Here is a 22,305-nt window from a genome sequence, read left to right as displayed (position 1 = left end):
TGGATTGAGGTCTGCTTTTGTGGCTGCACTGATATTCCTGGTAGTTCTGAAAGCACTGATGCTCTTCTTTTCTGCCAGGTAATGGGCTGCTGCCCCCACCACCACCACCACCATCTCCAGTGTTAGCTAACCTCCAAGTTGAAATAATCCATTGCTCTGTATCCAAATCAACATTCATAGATTCTGTATTTATTTCGATTCTCCAACTAAAGTTAAAACAAAAGCACAATGTGAAATTATCAGATTTGTTCACTAAATTATCCAGACAGCCATGAAGTAAGTGTACAAGCTGTGGCTTCCTGGCAAAGGAAATTGTAGCATGATGATCTGAATTTAAAATAGACTGTCTCCTTTGAATGTGATTTCTGAGAATTATAAATTTTTTTCTTCTGCAGTGTGGACCAATGTCGAGCCCAGATCAGTTCCAGTCTTCCCTTGGCATTCGCTGGTCCCCTTTCTAGCACCTACCCAGTCAGATGCTCCCTCCCAGCCAGGAGAGGGGCAGCACCCAGTTAACCACCCCCAAGCAACAAGTCTGAAGACAGGTACTGTATCAGCTTAAGACTGATGTAATCGCTGTGGAGAAGTTGTTTTCGCCACTGATCTACCAGTTTTCAGAGGTTTCTATTTTTATTATTCATTCTGCTTGAATTTGCTGTTCATCTGTTTTGTTGTTTTTCCCCAGAATGTCAGGGGGTGGCAGCGCTGTCACTGGAACCTGCAGAGGCCCCTCCCACAGTCGAGAGAGGTCCCTCATCCCGGCCCCCCCCTTCCTCTGATGAGCCGCCTCCAGAGAAGGAGAAAGGAGATGCAGAGAGGGAGAGGCCAGACAGTGAAACTGAGAGTGATGTGGATGACCCGTAAGAGCGGTTGCTTTTTTGTTTGTTTGTTTTGGTTTTTTTGTGATTTAGTGGGTGAAACCCATCGACTACAGAAACTCAGAGATGCATAAGCACATACTTTGAGGCATTATCCTTGTTCATCCTTTTAAAGTGGTTACGTATTTGTTCAAGCAAGCCTTCACAGCAATTTTTCGTGTGGTGCTGTGTACCCACACATACAGTAAGGGAGTGTGATATTTTCTGTATCCTCGCTCTAATTTGGGCAGAGGAGCTCAATGCCAGAACAAAGCAGATGGGAACAAAAGCATTACATCTCTGGTCTCTATCACTATATGAAAGGCAGTGGACAGGCTGCTGAATCTGCTGATGCATCTCATGGGAGATGAGCTACTTGTGTTTTGTATCTATATCTAAAATAAAATTCACATCTCCAAGGCAAATCAAACCCAATGTGATATAGAAAATTACAATTTCAAATGGTAAAGGGGAAAAAAAAAGTGTGTGTCAGTGTCCGTCTGCGCACTGTCGGTCATTACAATTCTGCTGAAGATTGTAGACCAAGTGATGTTTTTGTTCCCCTGTTAGCTTCCTCCCAGGAGTCATACCTGAACCGCCCCTCACTACTTCTCCAGTAAAGAGACGCACTCAGTCCCTCAGTGCACTGCCCAAAGACGGAGACAAGAGCAGCCCAGGAAAGGTAGATTTTGCACTGCAACCACAGCATCACTATACTCAGTATTTCTTAGGCTTATATGTGTATTGTAATATTTATGTTTTTTTTCCCCCACTTATTCTTTCAGAGGGAGAAGGACCACATCAGACGGCCAATGAACGCATTTATGATTTTCAGTAAGCGCCATCGAGCGTTGGTGCACCAGCGTCACCCAAACCAGGACAATCGGACAGTCAGCAAGATTCTTGGGGAGTGGTGGTATGCCCTGGGACCTAAAGAGAAACAGAAATACCACGACTTAGCCTTTCAGGTACACAGATACTCGTACAAATATATAATCTAAGCAGTGGGACATATATAACACGTATTATCTTTCTCTATTCCCCAGGTGAAAGAGGCCCACTTTAAGGCCCACCCAGACTGGAAGTGGTGCAACAAAGACAGGAAGAAATCCAGCTCTGAAGGTCGTGGGGTCCCTGGGGGCAAAGACATCCGAGAGAGGAGTATGTCTGAATCCACAGGTCAGTGTCACCTGGCTCTCACAGTGCACAACATCCAGACAAGTTTCAATTTGTTGACGGGCTTTTCAAAAAAAATATTATTTCAATATTATAGAGCCCCATTCTGTGGAGCTGAAGGGAGTCATCACCGGTGTAGTGGGAGTTTCAGAGAAGAGCACAGCAGAGGGTCCTGTGGGTCAGCTTACTCGTCCGAGAGCGTTCTCTCAGAGCGCCGTGCACAGCCTGGAGCGGGGCGACAGGGGAAACACACAAGCTCTGGCAGAACTGGCACAGGTAAGAGGAGAGAGCTTTTGTCTCATTGCAAAACATACTGCAAGCAGTCGGTACTTGTGGCAGTGTTTATAGGTTTTTATTCAAACAAAAACTAATTAAAGCCACAGTTTGTTGTCCCTGGATTAGATACCATTTGCTGGATTTGCTTTTCACTTCATCATTTCTGATGCAATTGCAAGCACAAACATCTCGAGATGCAGTTTAAGAGAGCATGTACAGATAACTCACTTGCAGTAATAAACCTGTACCAGTGAGGAGACTTTCAAATGTGTGTCCACGTTCTCTCAGATGTGCGGAGACGGCGGCAGCCAGTTTTCGAGCCATGCTCCTCCGCTGTCGCAATCTCAGCGGGGAGTCAGTGAGGACATGACCAGTGATGAGGAGCGAATGGTCATCTGTGAGGAGGAGGGTGATGATGATGTCATTGGTGAGAAGTCAGCTTCACTCTTCTCATTTGATCATATTAGAGCAGACAAAATAAAGCACAAGAATACATGTCTTCTGTCGCTGCCCCAGATTGTTACTTTCATGCGAGTAGAAATCTCCTCCAACGGTGCAATAAAGTTCTCTCAGGATTCAGACTTGGTGGCAGCAGCGATGCTTTCATGTGACCTTGTCGCAAGAGATTTTGTCGATCAGTTGCATGCCATATATTCTGTAAGACGTTTCATATCCATACCACGGAAATGGTTATTTCTGTAATTGATACTTTATCCAAGTCATTTTATTCAAATTTGGTTTGGACAATATCTCTTGTTTGGTGAAAGTTCGTCCAGAAGAGGAATACAAACACAGAATAACACGTTGCACGATGACTAAACTTGTTCTTTGGACCTGTAAGCAGGTTTAAAATAGATTTTAGGTTTCAGAGCTTGTCAAGTGAAGCTGTAGTGGCTTTTCTTTTTTTCTTTCCCCCACAGAGGACCCTTATCCTAGCAGTTCCATAGACCTCAAGTGTAAAGAGCGGGTGACGGACAGCGATAGTGAGAACGGTTCAGGAGATGAAAGCGATCGCAAGGTAACAACATTTCGTCTCCCGTTTGTTGATAGTTTCACTTTCTGACATCCCAATTTGATTAATTAATAAGATGCATCTGTCATCCTTTTCAGAGAGTTTTTGCTCCAGTCATCTGCTCCTCTGCATCATCCTCATCCTCACATCACACCCCTCATGGCAGGAGTGTCTCACTGTCCTCTTACCCCACCAGCAAGCGATACGACGAGGGGAGATCAGGAGGCGGAGGCTTCTCTGACCTCAGGAGGAAGGAGAGAGGAGAGGGAGATGGTAAAGATACATTTGTGGGGGAGGGAGGGGGAAATGTTCCCGCCTCTTCTCTCTCCCTCTCCTCTGGCCAGTCAGTCCCTTCTTCAGCTGGAGGGCCTCCGTCTTCATCAATAGGTCTTCTGGGCACCAACCCCCTCATGGGCATTGGCGCAGTGAGGGTGGCCTCCACGGTGGTGACCAACGTGATGCGTCCTGTCATCAGTACGCCGCTCCCAATTGCCAGCAAACCCAGAGATGGAGGAACTTCTTCCAGCCCACATCCACCAGAGAGGAAGTCACTGACCCCCCAGCAGCAGCAGCACCACCACCACCACCACCACCACCACCAACTGGTGATTGGTTCTGGATCAGGAGCCGGGGCCACAGCTAGTGGGGGTGGGTACTACTCCTCATCCTCTCCAAATCCTGTAGGTGCAGGTGTGGGTCCCGGTGGTGTAGTGACTAATTTGGTGTTAGGAGGGGCTTTGTCTGGCCAACCTGCTGTACAGCTCATCACCCCCTCCCCTCAGCCGCACCCCTCCCCGCAGCAGACCCTCTCCTCCACAACTATTTCAGCTCCGCACAGCCAAACCAACGGGCCCCTGCCTATGTCCTTGCTTCAGCCCCAGTTTCTCCCCGCTTCCTCACTGGCTCCCCCTGGGGGTAAGGCCATCACACAAGTTCAGTACATTCTGCCCACCCTACCTGCCAACACCAACCCCAAGAGTCCACCTCAGCAGCTCAGCCAGCCAACCAGTATCTTCAACCTGCCCACAGCCCCACCAACACACATGTCCTTGGTCAACGGAAAACAGCAGGGTACAAGTTCAATGACAGGATACGCGTCCAGCCCAACGGTGGGAGTGGTCAGCCCGGGAACCAGAGGTGAGAGCTTCCACTGCAGACATGACAGTGCCATTTGTTCTGCCAAAAATCTGTAGTGACTCCCAGTGACCGCCACCCCCCTGTCGTCTCTTTGTCTCTGCTTCAGTGCAAACACAGTCTCCGGTGCTCCAGGGTAAAATGCTTGTTCCCATGGCAACAGTCCGAACTGCACCAGCCCCAACCCAACAGTTTCCCCTTGTGGCTCCACCTCTTCCTGTCCAGAACGGAGCTCAGTCCGGAAGCAAGGTCAGCAAATGTGCCGCTGATAATTTGTCTAAACTGTAGCCGTTTTGTCGATAACTTCCAAGTAAAAGCAAACTGTCGACTCAGCCACTTACCCTGCCTCTTCATAGATTTTGTATTTGGTTTCCTCTCCTCTTCATGGCCTCCTCTGTCTGTGCCTCTGCAGATCATCCAGATTGCCCCCATGCCTGTGGTGCAGTCCCAGCTGCCTCAGGGGGGGGCAGTGCATCCTGCCAGTCCCTTCCCAGTAACGGTGGGCACCGCTGCTATGGTGGCTCCAGGATCAGCCCCTTCACAGGCTGTGCTGTTACCACCTGCACCAACCAGGTAGGAATCGCCGCAGAGCAAGCACAAATGCAGTAGCTCTGTAACCAGCCAAAACCACAATCTTTATGCTTTTCTGGCAGACAGCAGTTTTTGTGGCACAACAGCGTGAACTGATGGGATCATTTTATAATCATGAACGACCAAAACAAAGAGTGCCAATACATTTCAGACATGAAAATCTATCCTGAAACCTATCCTGAGGTTTAAACTCAAAAATAGTACAATCTAAATGCTTTTGTTTGCTCTGCTTCATTCACACAACTGCATAATAAAATGGGTTCAATTAAGGTTTAAAGCTTCTAAAAAAAAAAACACTATTAAGTTTTAAAATTAAAGTTCAATGTGCTTCATTTTTGTCGTACTAGTCCTAAATTAGCACAAGCAAATTCTCAATAAGTGTTTTCAGTTAATATTTTTTCTTATTTCCAAGTGAAATGTATTTATTACTGCATTTTGTTTTCATCACCGGCAAAAATTCTTCCCATGGATCAGCAGAAACTCCCTTTCTCCATCTAGTTCGGCACAATTTTTGCAGAACTTTCAACGCAATTGACCTCATTATACCACATTATCCTTTTTGCCCAAATGCCATTGAGCTGAAATATTTAATTTCTCTGCTGTTCACACAGCTTCTGCTCAGAGTTCAACCAGCTACCCGCTCACATCGACCCCATACCTACCAAAAGGGGATAAAATAAGGTGACTTTTGTGCTGTGTGGGGCAACACTGCATTTTCATAGTTTGCTGTTCCTGAAAAACCTAAGCACTCATATTTCTTTTGTTTAATATCCAAATCTTTTGCTTCTGTGCCTGAAGTGAAGGCAGGAAGAGCGGTACAGGGACTCGATACACTATCTGGTGACACAATGTGGTATTAAGTTGGATTGCACTGGTTAGCTTGGCATCTCTTACAATAAGTTGTTGTTGCTTGGGAACATTTTAGACTGAAAATAATCCATACATTACTTTCAAGCATGCTCTGGACACTGTGGCTGGTGTAGATTATAACTTTGATGATAAAGAAGATGGCCGTCAGGTTTTGTCATCTCTGTTCACTGTGAAAGCTCTTCTGCCCCCCTGATAATATTTAATCTCACAGCTGGATTTTTAGCTCTGTCTTACAGCTTGAATCTTTAAACAGTCACAGTGGGACGTTTCCGTAATGCAGACTGACAGCCTAAAAGCTATAACAGAGAGACGAACCCGACAATATTCCAAATCAGATGTCTGGAAGGGTTATAAACAAATTACGTGCCAGTAAAGCTTGAGTCAGCACCGATAAACAGACATCCATTAATGAACATATGCCAGCTCCACTCACCGTCGCCCCTCGAGCCCCTGATCTACTGTTTATCTGCGTAATCGCTCCATTATCGACAGTTTACTGTCAGCTGCACAGAAGCAGTGATATTTCATGTATGAAATATGCATGGTGTTTACATGTGAACTACGACATTTAAACTGAGAAGCTGCTCTTTGCTGCTTTTTAGGCACTACAGCAGCAATTAAACGAACGAGGCCAGCCACTCATGGGACTTTATTCAGAATCTCCCATAAACATTGCTTAACCAACAATATCGCCCCTTGAATCATTAAGAGCTTTAAGGAATCGAGTGAGTACGCAGAGTAGAGTGTTTTTACTCTGGAAAAAACAAGGCAATCAGAAGGAGTGTTTACATGACAATTTTTCCCATTGAACAGATGATAAAAGGTTTATTCAGCAGTAAAATACTTTTCCAAATTGACTGTTTTATGCCTATTGTGGTTTTAAATAAGGGGTTTTTTTTGTCTCCGGTGGGCTTTTCTAGTGTTTGTTAAAGGAAAAAAAATCTTCTTCCAGAAGACATCAAGTAACTCGTAGTGTGGCGATTACTCTGTAAGAGGTTTTATTATTGTCGAATACAAAATGAATTAAGGAAAAATTAATGATAATGAATGTTAGGAAGTTGTATGGCTTCCAATATGTCCTGATTTTTAAAGCACAGTGAGGAGATGATGGAAAAAGACCAAAACTCCAGTAGGGGTGCAGATGTAACCGCAGCTCTATTCTGGATGTGTTAGTCATGCTGCTGGTGGCCTACCACCCCCACACTACCTCTCAGCTCCTCACACACACAGAGTGCTAGTCACATCGTGCTACTTGCTGGGATGTACTCACAAACTGACCCTCACTGCACCACTTCTCTTTTTGTCTTCCTCTTTCTTTTTGATCGCACCTCATTCTGCCTCATTATTGAACCCGCAGCGCTGTTTCTCTTTTTGTAGTCACGTGAAATGTCACCATCCCATCTCTTTGTTTTTAATATTCTCCTACCATCTCTGTCTGTACCTTGTGTGCAGGATCACCTACGTCCAGTCCACCCCAGGGGTCCCCTCTACTATCCCCATAGTCTCCTCCACCACCGGCACTTCTCCCGCCCAGCAAGCTCTGCCAGTGTCTGGATCTGCGTACGTCCCCTCGCCCCTCGCCACGCTCGGGTTCACGACCATCGCACCACCCGGGCAGACGCTCGTCCAGCCGCTGATCGCAGGTAATAGGATCAAACAAAAACAAAACAATTTGCCATTTCTTTCCAAATCTGTCATTGTCGCTGCTGAATTAATAGTGTGCATTATTTAAGTGACTGAGAATAAACTTAAAAAAGATTCTCAGGGGGTGAAACACAACTTAGCACATTTAGTTTAACTAAAAACAAAGATGAGCTGTTGAAGCTGTAATAAACTTTTTTTCATCTGAAACATTCACCATCAAGTAAAAAAAAAAAACTTAGATTACAATAGTGTTAATTTATGGTCACTGGTTCAAACAAATGAGAGAAACATGATCGAGTGAAATTTTTACTGTAAGTAAGATGCCCGAAATTTTTAATTCCTTAAAGATTCGTTCTGATTTTCTTCAAATTGCATAGTCCATAGCACAATCTAATCAACAATCTACAAATATAATTACATTAATTATAAAAAAAACCCCAGTATTTTAATGTCTCAACGATAGTGATTTACTCTTTCTTTAAAAAAAAAAAAACATGTTGAAGAGCAACCAAAGATACGTAAAAAAAAAAAAAAGACTCATCACTTTAATAAGCTAATTTCACATATTTAGATATTTATATCCGTTGTAGTGGGTTTTTTTTTTCTTTTGTAGGTGTAAAAAAAAACCTCCATAAACAGGAAGTCGAACACAAATGCTCCAGAGTTGTGAACTGTTGCATAGACACGATCTCTGTGTTTATAAGAGTGAACAAAGGTTTTAATCATGCATGATCTTTATAGAAGGTCACCAATGTCAACAGTTTGTATGGATAACAGACTTAAATGTTGATCCATCTTGGCCAATAAGTTCCAAGTTATTTATGTGTTTTTATTCTCTGAAGAAACCCGAGGCATTTTTTTAAGCATCTTTTCTAGAGAGAAAATCAATCTGACAAACGAATAATAATGTGTTGGGGAAATGTCCAGTTTATATAACTGATTATTTTTCTTGAGAAATGAAAATGAGCTGAGTTATTGTGACCTTACAGGTAACGGTGCAAACGCATGACTCAGTGAGATTTTTCTTTTGCTTTTTGGAGGTCTTAACTAACAGACCTGCATGGTTTTTTATTCAGCAGCACAGGAATTAATCCCAGGTGACTGGAATAGTTGTTATCTGGAAAAAATCTAAAGATTCTGGAGTGATTTGGGTTGTTATGTGACTCGTCAGTAACAAACTCTGTTTGTCCAAAAACCCCTTTGAAATTAACCCTGAGACGTTTCCTGTAAATGACTCACGGAAAAATAAGTGGTCAAGTATTTTTTTTGTTGTTGTTTTTATACTGAGCTGTAAAAATAGTTTGACACCAACACGTTGGAGTTGATGAGCTTCAGCTGTGTTTTTAGTTGGAGGTGCGAATATCAAATTGTGAGTCCAGTGAGCAGATTTAACTTCTTTTCTGACCGCTCACTTCAGTCTTGTGTGAATCTAAAAACCATCACCTGCCTTGATAATGTCTGTAATTGTGGAATTATTCATGTTCTGCATATGTTGACGTCTCGACAAATCGGTACAAAATCTTACCCGACAGTGATTTTGAGGTGAAGACATCACATGAATATTTTTGGATTATCAGTGCAACATGAAAGTTTGACCCCGGTCTCCGTCCTCCAGGTCAGCCCCCCCTCATCGCCACGGCTCAGTCTCAGCAGCCCCCCACCTCGGCCCCCGCCTCAGGCTCCGCGGGCCAGATAGTCACGGCCATCTACCCTTCTTCACCTAGCGTCTCCATGGCAACAGGGGTGGTCTCCATGGCAGCGGTGCCCCCCAGCGTGGTGTACTCTGTCTCCTCCAGCCCTTCCAGTGCTTCCCCCCACATCCTGCCCAAACACATGACGACGCCCGTCGCCATCATGCACCCACATCCGCAGCCTCATGCGGACAGACAGACTGACAGGCCGGCCGAGAGGCAGGCCGAGCTGCTGACACATCCAGACAGACAGCTGGAGAGGCCGGCGCAGACCGCCATGAGCAGCAGCTCAGTGGCACCCCCCAGTGGCTCAGCTGTGTCCTTAAGGCCCTGCAGTCCTCTTCAGATGCAAACGCCCGGTACGCCTGCCTGTCCTATTTAGAATCCAAAACTGGGAATAATCAAGCTTACGTCACTAATGTTTTTATCATTTTTGTTTTGCAGGCAGCGCGCCAGGTACGCCCAAACTAACCCCGCTTCCAGTCCGAATCCCTCAAAAGGTGAAAGCGACGGTGGCGACCATTCCTGTGGGCAGCTATGATGGGGGGGGCCGGGGGAAAGAGAGAGACCGGGACAAAGACCGGGAGAGGGAGAGGGAGAGGGAAAAGGAAGCTGCAGCCAACAGTCATTTCTCCTTTGATCCCGAGCCTGCGGGGCACACAAGGTCTCCGTCAGCACACCCCAGCGAGGAGCCACCGCCCCCCGACAGGGGGACGGAGGGATGCAGCGCTGCAGACGCCTCTGAAACCAGGAACAGAGAAAGCACAACCAAAGAGGTGAGAGACAAACTTACCCAGCTGCAGACCAAACCAGGCCGTGCTCCTGATTGTAACCGCTGTGTTGGACTGTCTGTGCAGGCCGGGTGGAAGGAGTCCCTCCCCTCCTCTCCCCTCCCCCCTCCGACAGCCACCGAACCCACCCTGCCTCCCCCGCAGACTGACAAAGACGGCCCGACTCCCAAAAAGGTCAAAGCTCGCCCGCCTCCGCTGAAGAAGACCTTCGACTCGGTGGACAAGTGAGTTAAAACCCTCGAGTATGGAACGCAGGCTGGCTGTTGGATGGACGGTGTGTATATACTGTGCGTTGTGTGCATGTCTGCGTGTTGGACTGGCAGGGTGCTGTCGGAGGTGTATTTTGAGGAACGCTTTGCCGAGCTGCCCGAGTTCCGGCCCGAGGAAGTTCTGCCTTCACCCACCCTGCAGAGTCTGGCCACTTCCCCCCGAGCCATCCTGGGCAGCTACCGCCGCAAGAGGAAGAACTCAACAGGTCTCACTGCTCTTCATCATTTGTACACTTTTCTATCTTATTGTTGTGGGTGAACGGCTTCTGGACCATTTGAAATCAGCCAGTTTGCCCTAAATGTTGGATTGTGAATCGTTCACCCTCAGATTTGGACTCGGCCACTGATGATCAAGTGTCTCCAAAGAGGAAGAGTCGGCGGCGCTCCAGCTGCAGCTCTGAGCCCAACACGCCGAAAAGTGCTGCCAAGTGCGAGGGAGAAATCTTCACCTTCGACAGAGCAGGTAATTCACACACTGCAGGAAGCTTTAGGACACGTTTATAATCAAGGTTATCCCACTTTGTCCCACCAGCTTCGAGGGCGTTGAAAGTTTGCTTTTTGTTGTGATTTAAAATAAAGTTTCACATTGTTCTCATATCAATAATATTTGAGTTTTAAAATCTGGAATCAGTGGCTGATTAAACTTGAGGCAATAAGAAGGATTCTTACTATTCATTACTATTACTACTGTTACTATTCAGTGTTTTGTTCTACTTGTTGCTGAGGAACAAAAACTAAACAATGCTGTTTATTCTTGAACCTCGTCCTGAAGCGCTCCATGTGCATGCCCCCCTCCCGGCCCCGGATGGAGAAGACATCCTGGCAGAGCTGGAGTTTGACAAGGTGCCGTACTCGTCGCTGAGACGAACCCTGGACCAGAGGAGAGCGCTGGTCATGCAGCTATTCCAGGAGCAGGGCTTCTTTCCATCAGGTAAGACGTCAAAACCTCACATCAGATCAGGTTTCCCTTTGCAGACGTTTTTTAAAAAATATATATTTACCGTCCTGCTTCCAGCTCAGGCCACCGCAGCCTTCCAGACCAGATACTCCGACATCTTCCCCACCAAGGTGTGTCTGCAGCTGAAGATCAGGGAGGTCCGGCAGAAGATCATGCAGACAGCCACTCCCTCCGACGGCCCCGGCCTGAGCGCCTCTGACCTGGTGGGCTCGCTGCCCGGACCCTCGGGCTCTCAGATGGGGGAGGGGCCCGTGAGAGGGGGCGGGGACTTGCAGGATGAAGACGTGGAACAGGGTACAGACGCCGTCCCGGAGGACGCCCGCGACTCCCAGGACTCCTCTAGATGAGGGATGCTGACACATTCGATTTGACCAATCAGTATCTGGTGACCTTTTCACCCCACACATATACACACACACACACACTGTCACGCTTTACTCACACTCTTTACTCTTCAGTTTGGTTCCATCCTCTGCAGCCGACCTTTGAGAGTGACAGAGGTTAGTGGGCAATGTTGGGACCTACTTTTTTTTTTTTTTTTTCTGTCACATGTGATCCTTACACCAAAAAAAAAAGGACATTTTGAAAACCAGTGGCACCAAAACTCCTGCACCACGCGTACTCAAACCCTTTTATTCCCTCACTTGAATTAGCAATCTGTATTTAACCTCCCATCGATGCCAGTGAACGAAGGACCACTGTGTACATCTGCACTCATTTGCCTTGAAGGAGAAAACGAGGTTCTCACGTCGGACTGAGACCTGCGGTGGCGCTTTTAAAAAGGGGACATTCTATGTTTTGATATTTGGTTTTTTTTTGTGTCTGTTTTTTTAGTAGTTTTAGAATAAAAGCAGCTGAAATACCTGCTTGAGGAACAACCTTGTATGTACGTGTTGTAAACTGGTGTTTAGTTCCTGCTGGCTGTCGGGGGCTGGGCCCTCAGCAGCCGCAAACCATTTGATTTGACGAGAGAATTTGTTGCAGTGGACCTGGAAAGATGTTTTTCTTTTCTTTCTTTCTTTCTTCTGCTCGCCTGTCGACCTTCAGGGGAGGTTCACCAGGAGTGACTGAAACAAAGTGACTGAAACTTTTAAGTGGACTTTTGGCAGTGCCATCTTTCCTGTTGTTTTTACCTGACTGGCCGAGTCCTCCCTTCTGGCGGCTGAGCCGAGCACAAGCCAGTGGGTAGGAGCCGAGCATTCCTGTGCCTCTCGTTTGCTCGCCACGAAGGAAGGAGGCGGGTCAGAGTCACTGGGCACATCCTGGCTCTCAGTTTCACAGGTCAGGCTGAGACGACCTTAATCCTCTAATGCCAAGCAGTTTTATTAACTTTTTTTTTTTTTTTAATGATTTGATTTGTATTTAACATTGTCATACTCAGTTTGTTGTTGTACTCTTCCTACGGTTATTATTATTCTTACTCTTATTATTACTTCTCATATCGTTGCAGTGAGCCTGGGTCCTTGTTTCCGTTCTTACAGCAGCCAGACAGATGTTTCCTTCACTTCTGCCAGCTGTTGGCTTCTTGTAGTAGTTTTTTTTATTTTATTTTACTTTTTCTCTCTTAACAATTTGGGAGGCGGGTGAGAGAAGCTGCTCCACACCTGTACAGTTCCTCCATCGTAGTCTTCCCTTGACTTTCCTCTCACCTCAGTAAGGACCTGCGGTGCAATTCTTTTTACGGTTCGTTTCAAAGAGGGGAGAAGAAGAACACAACGTGGACCTTTGTATTCTTTCAGCAGTAATAAGCCGTTTGTTTTGAGACCAGCCTGTAATGCCTCTCTGTCCCTCGCCGAGTTCGATTCTTTTAGCCTCAACACTTGTACATCTCCTCCCTCCACCTCGGTTCCTCCCCCTCCTTCCTCCCTTTGTCACTTTATTGCTCTCTCCAGACCTTTTTCAGACGGGCTGAGAGAAAACCGGAGGAAGTGACGGGAAGGTAACCAATCAAAGAGCTGGTAGGACATAATACTGGTTGTGTCTTTGTGCAAGACTTGGTTGTGTTGTAAATAATTACTGTAGAGTCAGTAGACTCGTTATATTATTGATAAGGAAATCTGTCATTGATCATAAGTTTGACTTTTAAAGACACCATTACCGAAGGTGAAACACATGAAATGGTGGGGGGGGACAATAATAAACATGGCTATTAATGGTTTTTTGTGTTGTACTCCTTGTTTTGCTGTTCAAGTATGCAAGAGAGGAATTTCTATCCATAATTTAAGTTTGTAATCTGTATCTTTCAGTATGCAAATAAAACTAGGTGTTCAATTAAAGTGACTTATCGCTGGCAATGTGAAAAATGGCTTTTCCTTAAAGGTGCAGTGAGTAATGCCACGTGTGTCCACCGGGTGGCGATGCTGAGTCGCTGTAAAGTCCCGTCTGCCTTCAGTCCGACTGGAAGTTTATTCAATCATTATTGTAACAAAGTGTCTGTTTATGCCCACTTTTGTTTTGTTTCTCCGGTTAGACTGAGGCAGTGCTACTCGTCACACCACCTAGTGGTTAAAAGTGGTAATTCAATTCACGTCAGGCTGAGGTTACATGGTTAATATTGATCATTGAGCTGCTCGCACAACTTCCATTTCATACACTCTTGCCCGGCGTGTTAATAAGCGTGTGCTCGAGGTTTAACTTTGCTGGCTCCTGGGTCACAAAACTCAAAATTAAGCAAAACTAGGACAAACCGCCTCAAAGAGCCGGAGCTTCTTCATCCGTCCTCGTCTTGCAGCTCGTTTCCTTTCGATCCAAACGGGAAGGAAGTCTGTTCAGTCAGACTGGCTTAAATGTGACTCAAGTGTTTTCTTCAGCACACAAGAACTCTGAAGAATCTGGAAGGTCCGGCCATCGACCAGGTACATTTTACTTTATTTTGTTTTGGTTTCAGTGTGAAATGTACTGAGGTTGAACAAAAAAAAAAAAAATGTAAGTGGTTCACATAAATATTGAAACATTTTTAAATGGTTGCTTTCATATCAGGCTGCAAATACTTAGTTTTTCTCCTCATGCTGTGGAAGTGACAAATGTTATACGAGGTTTCCGGATCTTGCTCTGCTCCCAGATTACTGGTAGTTTAATCGGTGAACTGAAAGTATCAAAGAATGTTGGGATTCAAGAAACTGAGTTTAATTTCTTAAAATGGAATTTGATATTAAATTTCAGTGGTGACATTTAATTTCTTTCAGAGGAATTATTTAGTTTGTTAGAATTGAGTTAATGTTCAAATTCAGTACTTGAAATTTTTCTTCTGAGCTTTTTGACCTAGAAAATCGCCCTCCAAACTTCCGGTCACATTATTCAAATTCCTCCCTCACATTTCAGTTCTTCATACAGTTCAGTTTTATTTGTTAACCCGTCAGGCACAAGTCATGTTTAACTTTTTGTCTCCAAATCTTTATCAAACTTTACATTTTCAAGCAGTGAAAATGTTTCGATGCACTTTAAAAGCAGGTCAGGTTGTGAAGGAGGATTTCCTCTTTACTCTCAGCACTTTAATTCAGGTCCATGTTTGAAAATCGGCTGCTATGATGTAGTTCAGTGCGGATTTGGTTTTTTCACGTGGGCTTCGACCAAACTCTTGTGTGATATCCCATCATTTGGTTTGACAGCAGAAGAAACAAGTGCATACCTTGATCTGAAATGTCTTTGATTAAAATTAATTTCAAATTGAATTGAAAAACTATTTTATTCATTGCATTTCCCACTTTGCTTACAGTGGGAGTGCAGAAAGCAATAAAGCACAGGAAAGATGAGAAAATCCGTTTCAATCCAATAGATTCCTACGATTAAATACACTTAACATTCTGATATTCAAGTCAAGTTTGAAAATTTAATTTCTGGTGGCACCTGAAAGATTTAGAAAAACATTCACATTGATGAATTTCAAATCATTGGACACTGGATCATGATGAAAAACATTTATTGACGTCACATCTTTACATGATCACGGAACTTTGAGACCAAGTCACATCCATTTCATAAAAATGATCAAATGAATCATAGAAATAGCTGAGGCACAACTAATGGTCCTTTTTTCCCGAAAAATTAACAAGTCAAATGACTTCAGTGAGCATCATTTTAACAGTGATCAACATACTTTGGTCTTTATTTTGTCCTCTTGGCACAAGCCCTGGCAGTGGTCAGTGAGTCTTGCTATCAGCCAGGATGAAGAGTCACTCTGTTCTTCGGTGGCTCAGATCAGCTGCAGTCCGTCCACGGCCAGGCCGTTCTCCAGAGCCGTGTGGTAGATCTCCAGGGCCTGCTCCAGAGGCAGCGCCTCGCCTTCACTCGTCTCTATGATGGCGATCGTCTCTCCAAACTCGTTGCACATGATGGTAGGGGTGCCCTGCATCTTCCAGGGGGGGGGAAGGGGGGCGTGGGAAAACATGGAGACGATTCAACACCTGGACAACCGTCTTGTGATGAGTATGAATTGATGATACATCCTGAAGCTTCACAGAGAGACGAGTTTCTTACCTGCTGTAGGTCTGAGGTTTGGATCTGGATGAGCTGCGGTTGTCTGTTGGACAGGTCCACCGCTGAAGCGTCCACCACGGCCACGGCGGAGCTGGTTTCCATGGCAGCCTGAGCGGCGGCCTCCTCGTCCAGCCGCTGCTGCCTGGCGTGCGTCTTTTTGTGGTTCCTCAGGTTGGAGAAGGTCTTGAAAGCTTTGCCGCACTGACTGCACGTGTGCGGCCGCTCGCCTGTGTGCGTGCGCCGGTGTTCCACCAGGTGCATACTCTGGACGAAACCCTTCCCGCAGACGTCGCAGTGAAACGGCCGCTCGCCCGAGTGCGTGCGCAGGTGCTCCCGCAGGTGTGTGTTCTGGCGGAAACGTTTCCCGCACACGTGGCAGGGGAACGGCCGCTCGCCCGTGTGGACCCGCTGGTGGAGCGCCACCCCGGAGGACGACACAAAGAGTTTCCCGCAGGTCAGACACTGGTGGGCTTTGGAGCGTTTCCCCGGGGGGTGGCGAGGCCGCCGCGGCCCCACGGCGAAGTGACTCAGTCTGTGGAGACGCAGGTTGGCCGGAGAGTTCAGCTTCTTCCCGCAGATGTTGCAGTCCAGACCTCCTCTCACCAGCCCGGGCGACGCCCCCGACGTGGCCCCGCCTGCGGCCGAGGTAGAGGGCTCGGCGGTCATGTCCTGGCCGACCTCCGATTGGCTGTTGGCCTCCGTCCCTGCCTGCACCAGCGCCGGGTGCTGCTCCAGACAGTGGCCGTCCCGCTGCCTCCTGGTCAGGAAGCCGGCCTCGCAGTGCAGACAGGGGAATGGGGCCGGAGACCCCGGGTGGCGGGTGAAGCGGTGCGCCGCCAGCTTCTTGGGCCACCGGAAGGTGGCAGGGCAGTCGGGACAGCTCAGCGTCGGGGCAGTCGAGTGCAGCAGGCTGTGCTGGCGGAGGTTGGAGGACTGGGTGAAGGAGACGTGGCAGACGTCGCAGCGGTAGGGCCGCAGGCCGGAGTGGACGAGGCTGTGCCGCATGAGGTTGGCCAGAGACGAGAAGGTTTTGCCGCAGTCGGCGCACTGGAAGGGCTTCTCGCCGGTGTGAGTCCGGATGTGGTTCCGCACGTGGATCTGCTTCCGGAAAGACTTCCCGCAGATGCCGCAGAGGAAGCTGCACTCGGGGGCGTGGGCCTTGCGCCTGTGCTGCACCAGCTGCAGCTTGGTTAGGAAGGTTTGGGGGCACGAACGACAGGAAAAAGCCCCTTTGTCCGAGGTGTCCGCCGACGTACAATCTGCTGAGTCGGCAGTGGCACCAGGACCCCCCGATTGAGGGGCATCCGAAGGAGAACCAGCAGCTTCTCCCAACTGCTTTGAATCACCTGCTTTTCCTTTAGGGGGCGCCGGCGCCTCCACGCTGCTGCTGCTCTTATCCTCGGACTCTCTCTGGTCACTTTGCTTTGGAGTCTCCATTTCTCTAGCCTCTTCCTCCGTCAGCGGGGCCATCTCGTTGAACTCCGTGTTGTCGCTTTGAGAGTTCTTCTTCTCTCTCACTCGCTCCAGGATGGCGAGAGCAGAGACAGACGCTCGTCTTGGAGCGCAGAGCTGCGGGAAACATAAGAATACATCCAGATGAAACACAATGCAACAAACGGTCGAGGTTTACAGCCGAGACGTCGGAAGGTTATCCCCTAAAACTCTGCTTACACGTTATTAACTTGATCAAAATGTAACATGAGCTGTTTTTCCATAGTCTCATGTTTCCCAACTTTCCCTTAACGTTAACTAAAATGCATACATTTAAAATCGTCAAACTGCATCAGTGGTTTAATGTGAGACTAACCTTTTTGTTTTTTTACATTTATCAAAAATAAATGATTAAAAGATGGAGGTGGAAGCTTGCCACTTCATTTAAACAAATATTTTGTGTAATGAAAATGATCAAATATTCCAGAGGACAAGGCAGGACTGCTTGAGTCGTGTGAGAAGAAAATCTCGTAGCTATACAATGTATGTATGTTTTCTTATCAGAGAGAGTATTCCTCATAAAACTGATGAAATAAAAGTAAACAATCCAAAAGGTGGATCTTTTAAACGTTCATAAAACAAATAAATAGTTTCTTTCATCACCTATAGGGTCACTGGTCGGCTGCTCTGCCCTCAAAAAGCTCAGTGTTGATTTCAGCAGTTGGACTTTAAATGAATCCTGTTCCTGACCTTTAGGCTCAAACACTCTTAACAGGCTAAAGTGGTAAAGAAGATGGAGGGACGGACGGAGGACACGCAGGTGAGACTCTCACAAAATAACGACGCCAAAACAAAGTGAAGACACTCAGCGGAGGATTGATGTGTTCATTTAAACAAAGAATAAACATCAGAACAAAATGAGAGCTATAGTCACAGCTCATTCACATTTCAGAAATGATTACATAGACGTCCACAAGTGGGGGTAAAAAAAGAAAAAGCAAAGGGCTGCCACCTTGATGTCCTGAAGAAATACTTGACAGTAAAGGTGGGGAGACAGTCATTCTGAATGTGATTAATAACACATTGATTGGTGCCCGGCCAGGGAAACGCTGCACGGCACTGACCAGAGGCTGTCAAAGTATTCAGAAGACAAACATGCTGGTTATATTACCACAGAGACGGGAGAGGCTGCGCCGCCCGAGTCGCGGTTGAGGTGCGTCCGGCGGTGGTAGAGGTACTTGGTCATGTTGGTGAAGGTCTTGTTGCAGAACTGACACTTGTGAAGCGGGTCGGCAGTGTGGGACTTCCTGTGGGAGAGAAGAGGAGAGCATGAGACGCCATGGCGGCTCACCACGAGGGGAGTTTCTGGTTTTGCCGAAGGTTTTTCTGGAGGCTGTCGTCGCGTTGGCGCATGTTTACCTGTGCATGATGAGAGTCACCTCGGTGGTGAAGCCGCTCCCGCAGTCCACACACAGGTAGCGGGCCACGCCAGAGTGTGTTCGCATGTGCGTCTCTAGCGACGCCGGCTTCTTGAACATCTTCCCGCACTCGGGACATTCGTGTGTGCCCTGCTCGTGGACACGCATGTGAACCGTCAGCCGGTTGACGGAGGTGAACGTGCGGCTGCACAGCTCACACTTCTGGAGTTTGGCCCAGACGGCGGGCTTCCTGTCGCCCCTCATCCTCAAGTCCTCGGCCCTCTCCGCCACCTCCTCCCTCCCTCGGGCCTCGTCAAAGCCACTCATGACCCCCGGGGAGCCGCTCTCCTTGTCCTGACCCAGGAAGTGCTCCCCCTGGTGCTGCAGGAAGTCTTCCGGCGTTTGGAAGAGAAGCGAGCATTCGGAGCATTCATAAGGGTGGATGACCACCATCTCTGCAGACCGCTGCTGCTGATTGTCCCTGCTGACGCCGGGAGCCAGTCTCAACTCCAACCGCTGCACGCCGTTCTCCAGGACGCCCAGCTTGGAGGAGGGCGCCTGCGCCACGGTGGTGGGTAGCAGAGGGGGCAGCCGAGAGCGCTGCTGCCCGGGAGAGGTGGAGCCGTCTGCCAGAGCTTGAGCTGTCAGGATCTGCAGGTGCATGGTGGCGGAGCCTGGCGTCGGCGTGACGGGAGGCAGCAGGGCGGAGCGGGAGGCCGGAGCAGCTTTAGAAACAGAGTGATATTTCTTCTGCTGCTGCTGCTGAGCGAGGACCTGGAAAACACACAGGAGTGTGAACAAGACAAGAAATATGGGTATTGAACGGTTATATGACAGGAACAAGTAGATTTGAACGCCCCCACTACAAACTATAACGTATGAAATGTGCACTTTGGTCCACACTGACAGGCCCCAAACAGATTTCTTACGTCGAGAGCCTTAAAATGAAAGTACCTGAGCCAGGATCTCCCCGGCCTGCTGCTCACTCAGCACGTACTTCTGAACACTGTTCAGTGGAGTGATGGTGCCGTCCGGTTGCAGCACGTACTCCTGTAGCAGGGACACAAATACACTTTTAATGAAACATATGCATTGCAACAGAAACTTAAGTGTAAATAGTTCCTCTTTTGGGTCAGATGTACTTGACTTTAAATTCCTCACACACAGATTGTGCTATGTGAATATCAAGGGTTTTTTTTTGGTGGGGGGGGGGGGGGGGGGGGGTCTAATGCTTTTCCAGTTATAGGAAAATACTTTCAGGAACAGTTTACTGAGGTTGCCATTCGTCAGAGAGGAGCCAAGTACACATGTGTGCTGTTTCAGCATTTATTAATCCCCCACCTGACATCCAGTCTCATGGAAACTCGCTTTTCATTCCGCACTGTGAAGATGTACAGACTAGAGAAGACCTGCAACGGGCGGTGAGGGTGGTTCCACTCTGACTCCACTACCACAGACATTCAGAATGGCCCACCACAAAACACCCTTACCTCAAACTGCACCTACACAGCACTTTAGATGCAACAATCCCTAAAATAGAGTTAATTCTTATCATTTCCACTGCCAGCAGCTAAACAATATCTTGTTCAAACATGGATAAGGAAGATTTTTTTCTATTTAATTTCAACAGCGTTGAGATTGCCAAAAATCATCCGCGCTTGCAATTTGACACCACGTTCCCCGTACAGTGTATTCCTGTACTAAAGGTCTATCAGGGAATACGTGACATGCTGATGTCAGCTCAGGCTCCACTCAGCTAATCTCAGTTATCAAAATAGCTTGAAGTCTGTTGTTTCTCTTCTGACACACAATGCAACCTGCTGGTTAACTTTGTTTGTTTCTTACTGTGGTCTCTGTGTTACTGTGCGTGGTGCTCCTGCTGTGAGTCCGCCGGTGCTCCAGCCAGGTCTCAGGCGAGTCGAACAGTGCCAAGCAGTCCAGACACTGGTACTGAACCGGCTGCACCACCTGAACCTCTGATCTGGCTTCCTGCATCTCCGTGACCTCGCAGAGCTCTGAGGAACGGTCACAAGAACACAGCCGGTCAGTTTTGATTCTTCACCTCACCATAACTTTGAATTTGATAAATGAATGAGGATGTCCGTCTTTCTTTCACCTTGCTGCTCCACCTCCATCCCCGCCTCCCTCATGTGCATCTCCTGGTGCAGCAGCAGCTCCTCTGGGTTCATGAGGAGGCTCCCACACTCCAGACACTGGTACTGCTGGCCCTGCTCCATCATCTCTGGGACTCCTTGGATGGCCATGGCCTCACCCGCCTCGCCCTCTGGGCCGGTGTGGATCTGCTGGTGGATGAGCACCTCCTCCAGGGTGTTGAAGAGTTGGTGGCACTCGCTGCACATGTACTGGTGCTCCACATAAACACTTTCCTCCTCCTCCTCCTCCTGCTGCGGCTGCTGCTGCTGCTGCTCGGCCATCATGTCTGAGATGTTTATGGAGGTTATGAGTTGATCATGAATAATGCCTGTCCAGTGACAAGTGGATCTTCAGAATGGCCAGACGACAGACAACTTTTTTTTTTTTTTTTACCACTGAGAGAGGCAACAGCACGCCTGTACGAAAAGAATAAAACACATGAATAAGCAGGATTAAATTAGGCATCGTTGAGTTTTTGTTCAGCTCCACGTGTAATGGTGTGCAGATTAATAACAGCCTGCAGTGTTGATTAAAGTGTGTCGTTAGCTCCATGAAGGCCCTCAGTCTACTGAACCGACTCTTCATCAGAGGCTGAAAACATCGCTGTCTGACTTCCTCCAGTCTGATTCCTATCTTTGTTTACTGCGTGTGATGGCGTATGGAGGGCTGTTGGCGGCGCTCCCTCCGACACTGCAGACCTGTTTGTCCGCACCGCGATTTCCTGAATGCGGCTCCCGGTTCGCCGGGCGGCCCGTCAGGCGGCGCTACCCACTTTTCCCCGAAGCTTTCAGGCTACGACGGCGGGCCCTTCTCTTTCCCACTTACGTCTCATCTACTGCCGCTGGACGAACCTTCCTGGGGCGTCACTCCTCGCTCCCGGAGCCGTGCGTGTGCTCGGCCGGCCACCGACCACCACCTCCGCCTTGAGAATCAATAAAAAGAAACGCTTCCGTGAGAAATAACGCTACAAAGCGTGTAATGAAACGTTTGCCCGCCGAGCGCCTCCATTTTTGTGACACGAAGCCCCGCCCAATGCGGTAGTTCGAATATTTTGGGTGATCTGATTGGGGGACACTTCCTGTCAATCATAACCGTCAGTCTACTCACGGGAAATGTAGTTATTTTCAACATACAGCTAAAGCACCGGTACGCTAGTGTATGAACTCATTGAAAATTTGCCTTTATTATTTAAGTTTGCATGGTAAACTATAAAAATGTTGGTTACTGTTATTTCCGTTGTAATATAATTTCAATGTATTCTTGTCCTTCCCAAGTATTCACATTAACAACACAAAAGTATTAGGTGTAAAAGCAAACAGTACTTTACACTATTCTACACTACGCTCTATACTATACTATACTATACTATACTAGTAAGTATTATATTGTAGTATAGTCACTGTTAATCTGTGTACTTATTCATATTTAATATCTCCTTTATTAATTGTCATTCTCTTTGATATTTTTACTTTCTATTCTATTTATCATAATCTGTTTGGAACAAAACTGTGAAGAATTTCCCTTTGTGATTAGTATAGTATAGTATAGTATAATATA

The 22,305-nt window shown here is 47.3% G+C and overlaps 2 protein-coding genes across 2 annotated transcripts in view; one reads left to right on the top strand and one right to left on the bottom strand.

The window, feature by feature from the left end:
• Window positions 1-14,170, top strand: part of cicb (capicua transcriptional repressor b) — a 36,549-nt gene extending 22,379 nt beyond the window's left edge. The window contains exons 3-21 of the mRNA XM_080471111.1: window positions 396-545; window positions 686-860; window positions 1,428-1,539; window positions 1,643-1,825; window positions 1,904-2,036; window positions 2,131-2,309; window positions 2,598-2,736; window positions 3,230-3,327; window positions 3,420-4,458; window positions 4,565-4,704; window positions 4,868-5,028; window positions 7,369-7,559; window positions 9,176-9,610; window positions 9,696-10,027; window positions 10,109-10,267; window positions 10,358-10,517; window positions 10,640-10,774; window positions 11,084-11,242; window positions 11,327-14,170. Of these exons, the coding sequence (XP_080327237.1) occupies window positions 396-545; window positions 686-860; window positions 1,428-1,539; window positions 1,643-1,825; window positions 1,904-2,036; window positions 2,131-2,309; window positions 2,598-2,736; window positions 3,230-3,327; window positions 3,420-4,458; window positions 4,565-4,704; window positions 4,868-5,028; window positions 7,369-7,559; window positions 9,176-9,610; window positions 9,696-10,027; window positions 10,109-10,267; window positions 10,358-10,517; window positions 10,640-10,774; window positions 11,084-11,242; window positions 11,327-11,616 (4,370 nt within the window). The 3' untranslated portion in view covers window positions 11,617-14,170. The remainder of the gene's footprint in view (window positions 1-395; window positions 546-685; window positions 861-1,427; window positions 1,540-1,642; window positions 1,826-1,903; window positions 2,037-2,130; window positions 2,310-2,597; window positions 2,737-3,229; window positions 3,328-3,419; window positions 4,459-4,564; window positions 4,705-4,867; window positions 5,029-7,368; window positions 7,560-9,175; window positions 9,611-9,695; window positions 10,028-10,108; window positions 10,268-10,357; window positions 10,518-10,639; window positions 10,775-11,083; window positions 11,243-11,326) is intronic.
• A 1,002-nt stretch (window positions 14,171-15,172) lies between these two features.
• Window positions 15,173-21,775, bottom strand: znf526 (zinc finger protein 526). The gene is made up of 8 exons (XM_080472094.1): window positions 21,574-21,775; window positions 20,711-21,164; window positions 20,440-20,609; window positions 19,549-19,644; window positions 18,596-19,368; window positions 18,348-18,483; window positions 15,746-17,314; window positions 15,173-15,620 (listed from the first exon to the last, which is right to left on the bottom strand). Exons 2-8 carry the CDS (start codon window positions 21,030-21,032, stop codon window positions 15,462-15,464), a joined length of 3,225 nt encoding a protein of 1,074 aa, XP_080328220.1. The 5' UTR covers window positions 21,033-21,164; window positions 21,574-21,775; the 3' UTR covers window positions 15,173-15,461.
• Between the last annotated feature and the right edge of the window lie 530 nt (window positions 21,776-22,305).

Source organism: Lipophrys pholis, assembly GCF_963383615.2.
Source record: "Lipophrys pholis genome assembly, chromosome: 9".
Classification (NCBI taxonomy): Eukaryota; Metazoa; Chordata; class Actinopteri; order Blenniiformes; family Blenniidae; genus Lipophrys; species Lipophrys pholis.
This window is presented reverse-complemented; position numbering and strand designations above follow the sequence as displayed.

Bases quoted from the DNA above. Each gene is read 5' to 3' on its own strand.
- znf526 (XM_080472094.1), bottom strand. From the start codon at position 21,032: ATGATGGCCGAGCAGCAGCAGCAGCAGCCGCAGCAGGAGGAGGAGGAG. The intron at 19,645-20,439 runs GTAAGAAACAAA...TCCCTGCTACAG, and splicing joins ACAGTAACACAGAGACCACA to GAGTACGTGCTGCAACCGGA. The intron at 18,484-18,595 runs GTAAACATGCGC...TCTCTCCCACAG, and splicing joins GTGACTCTCATCATGCACAG to GAAGTCCCACACTGCCGACC.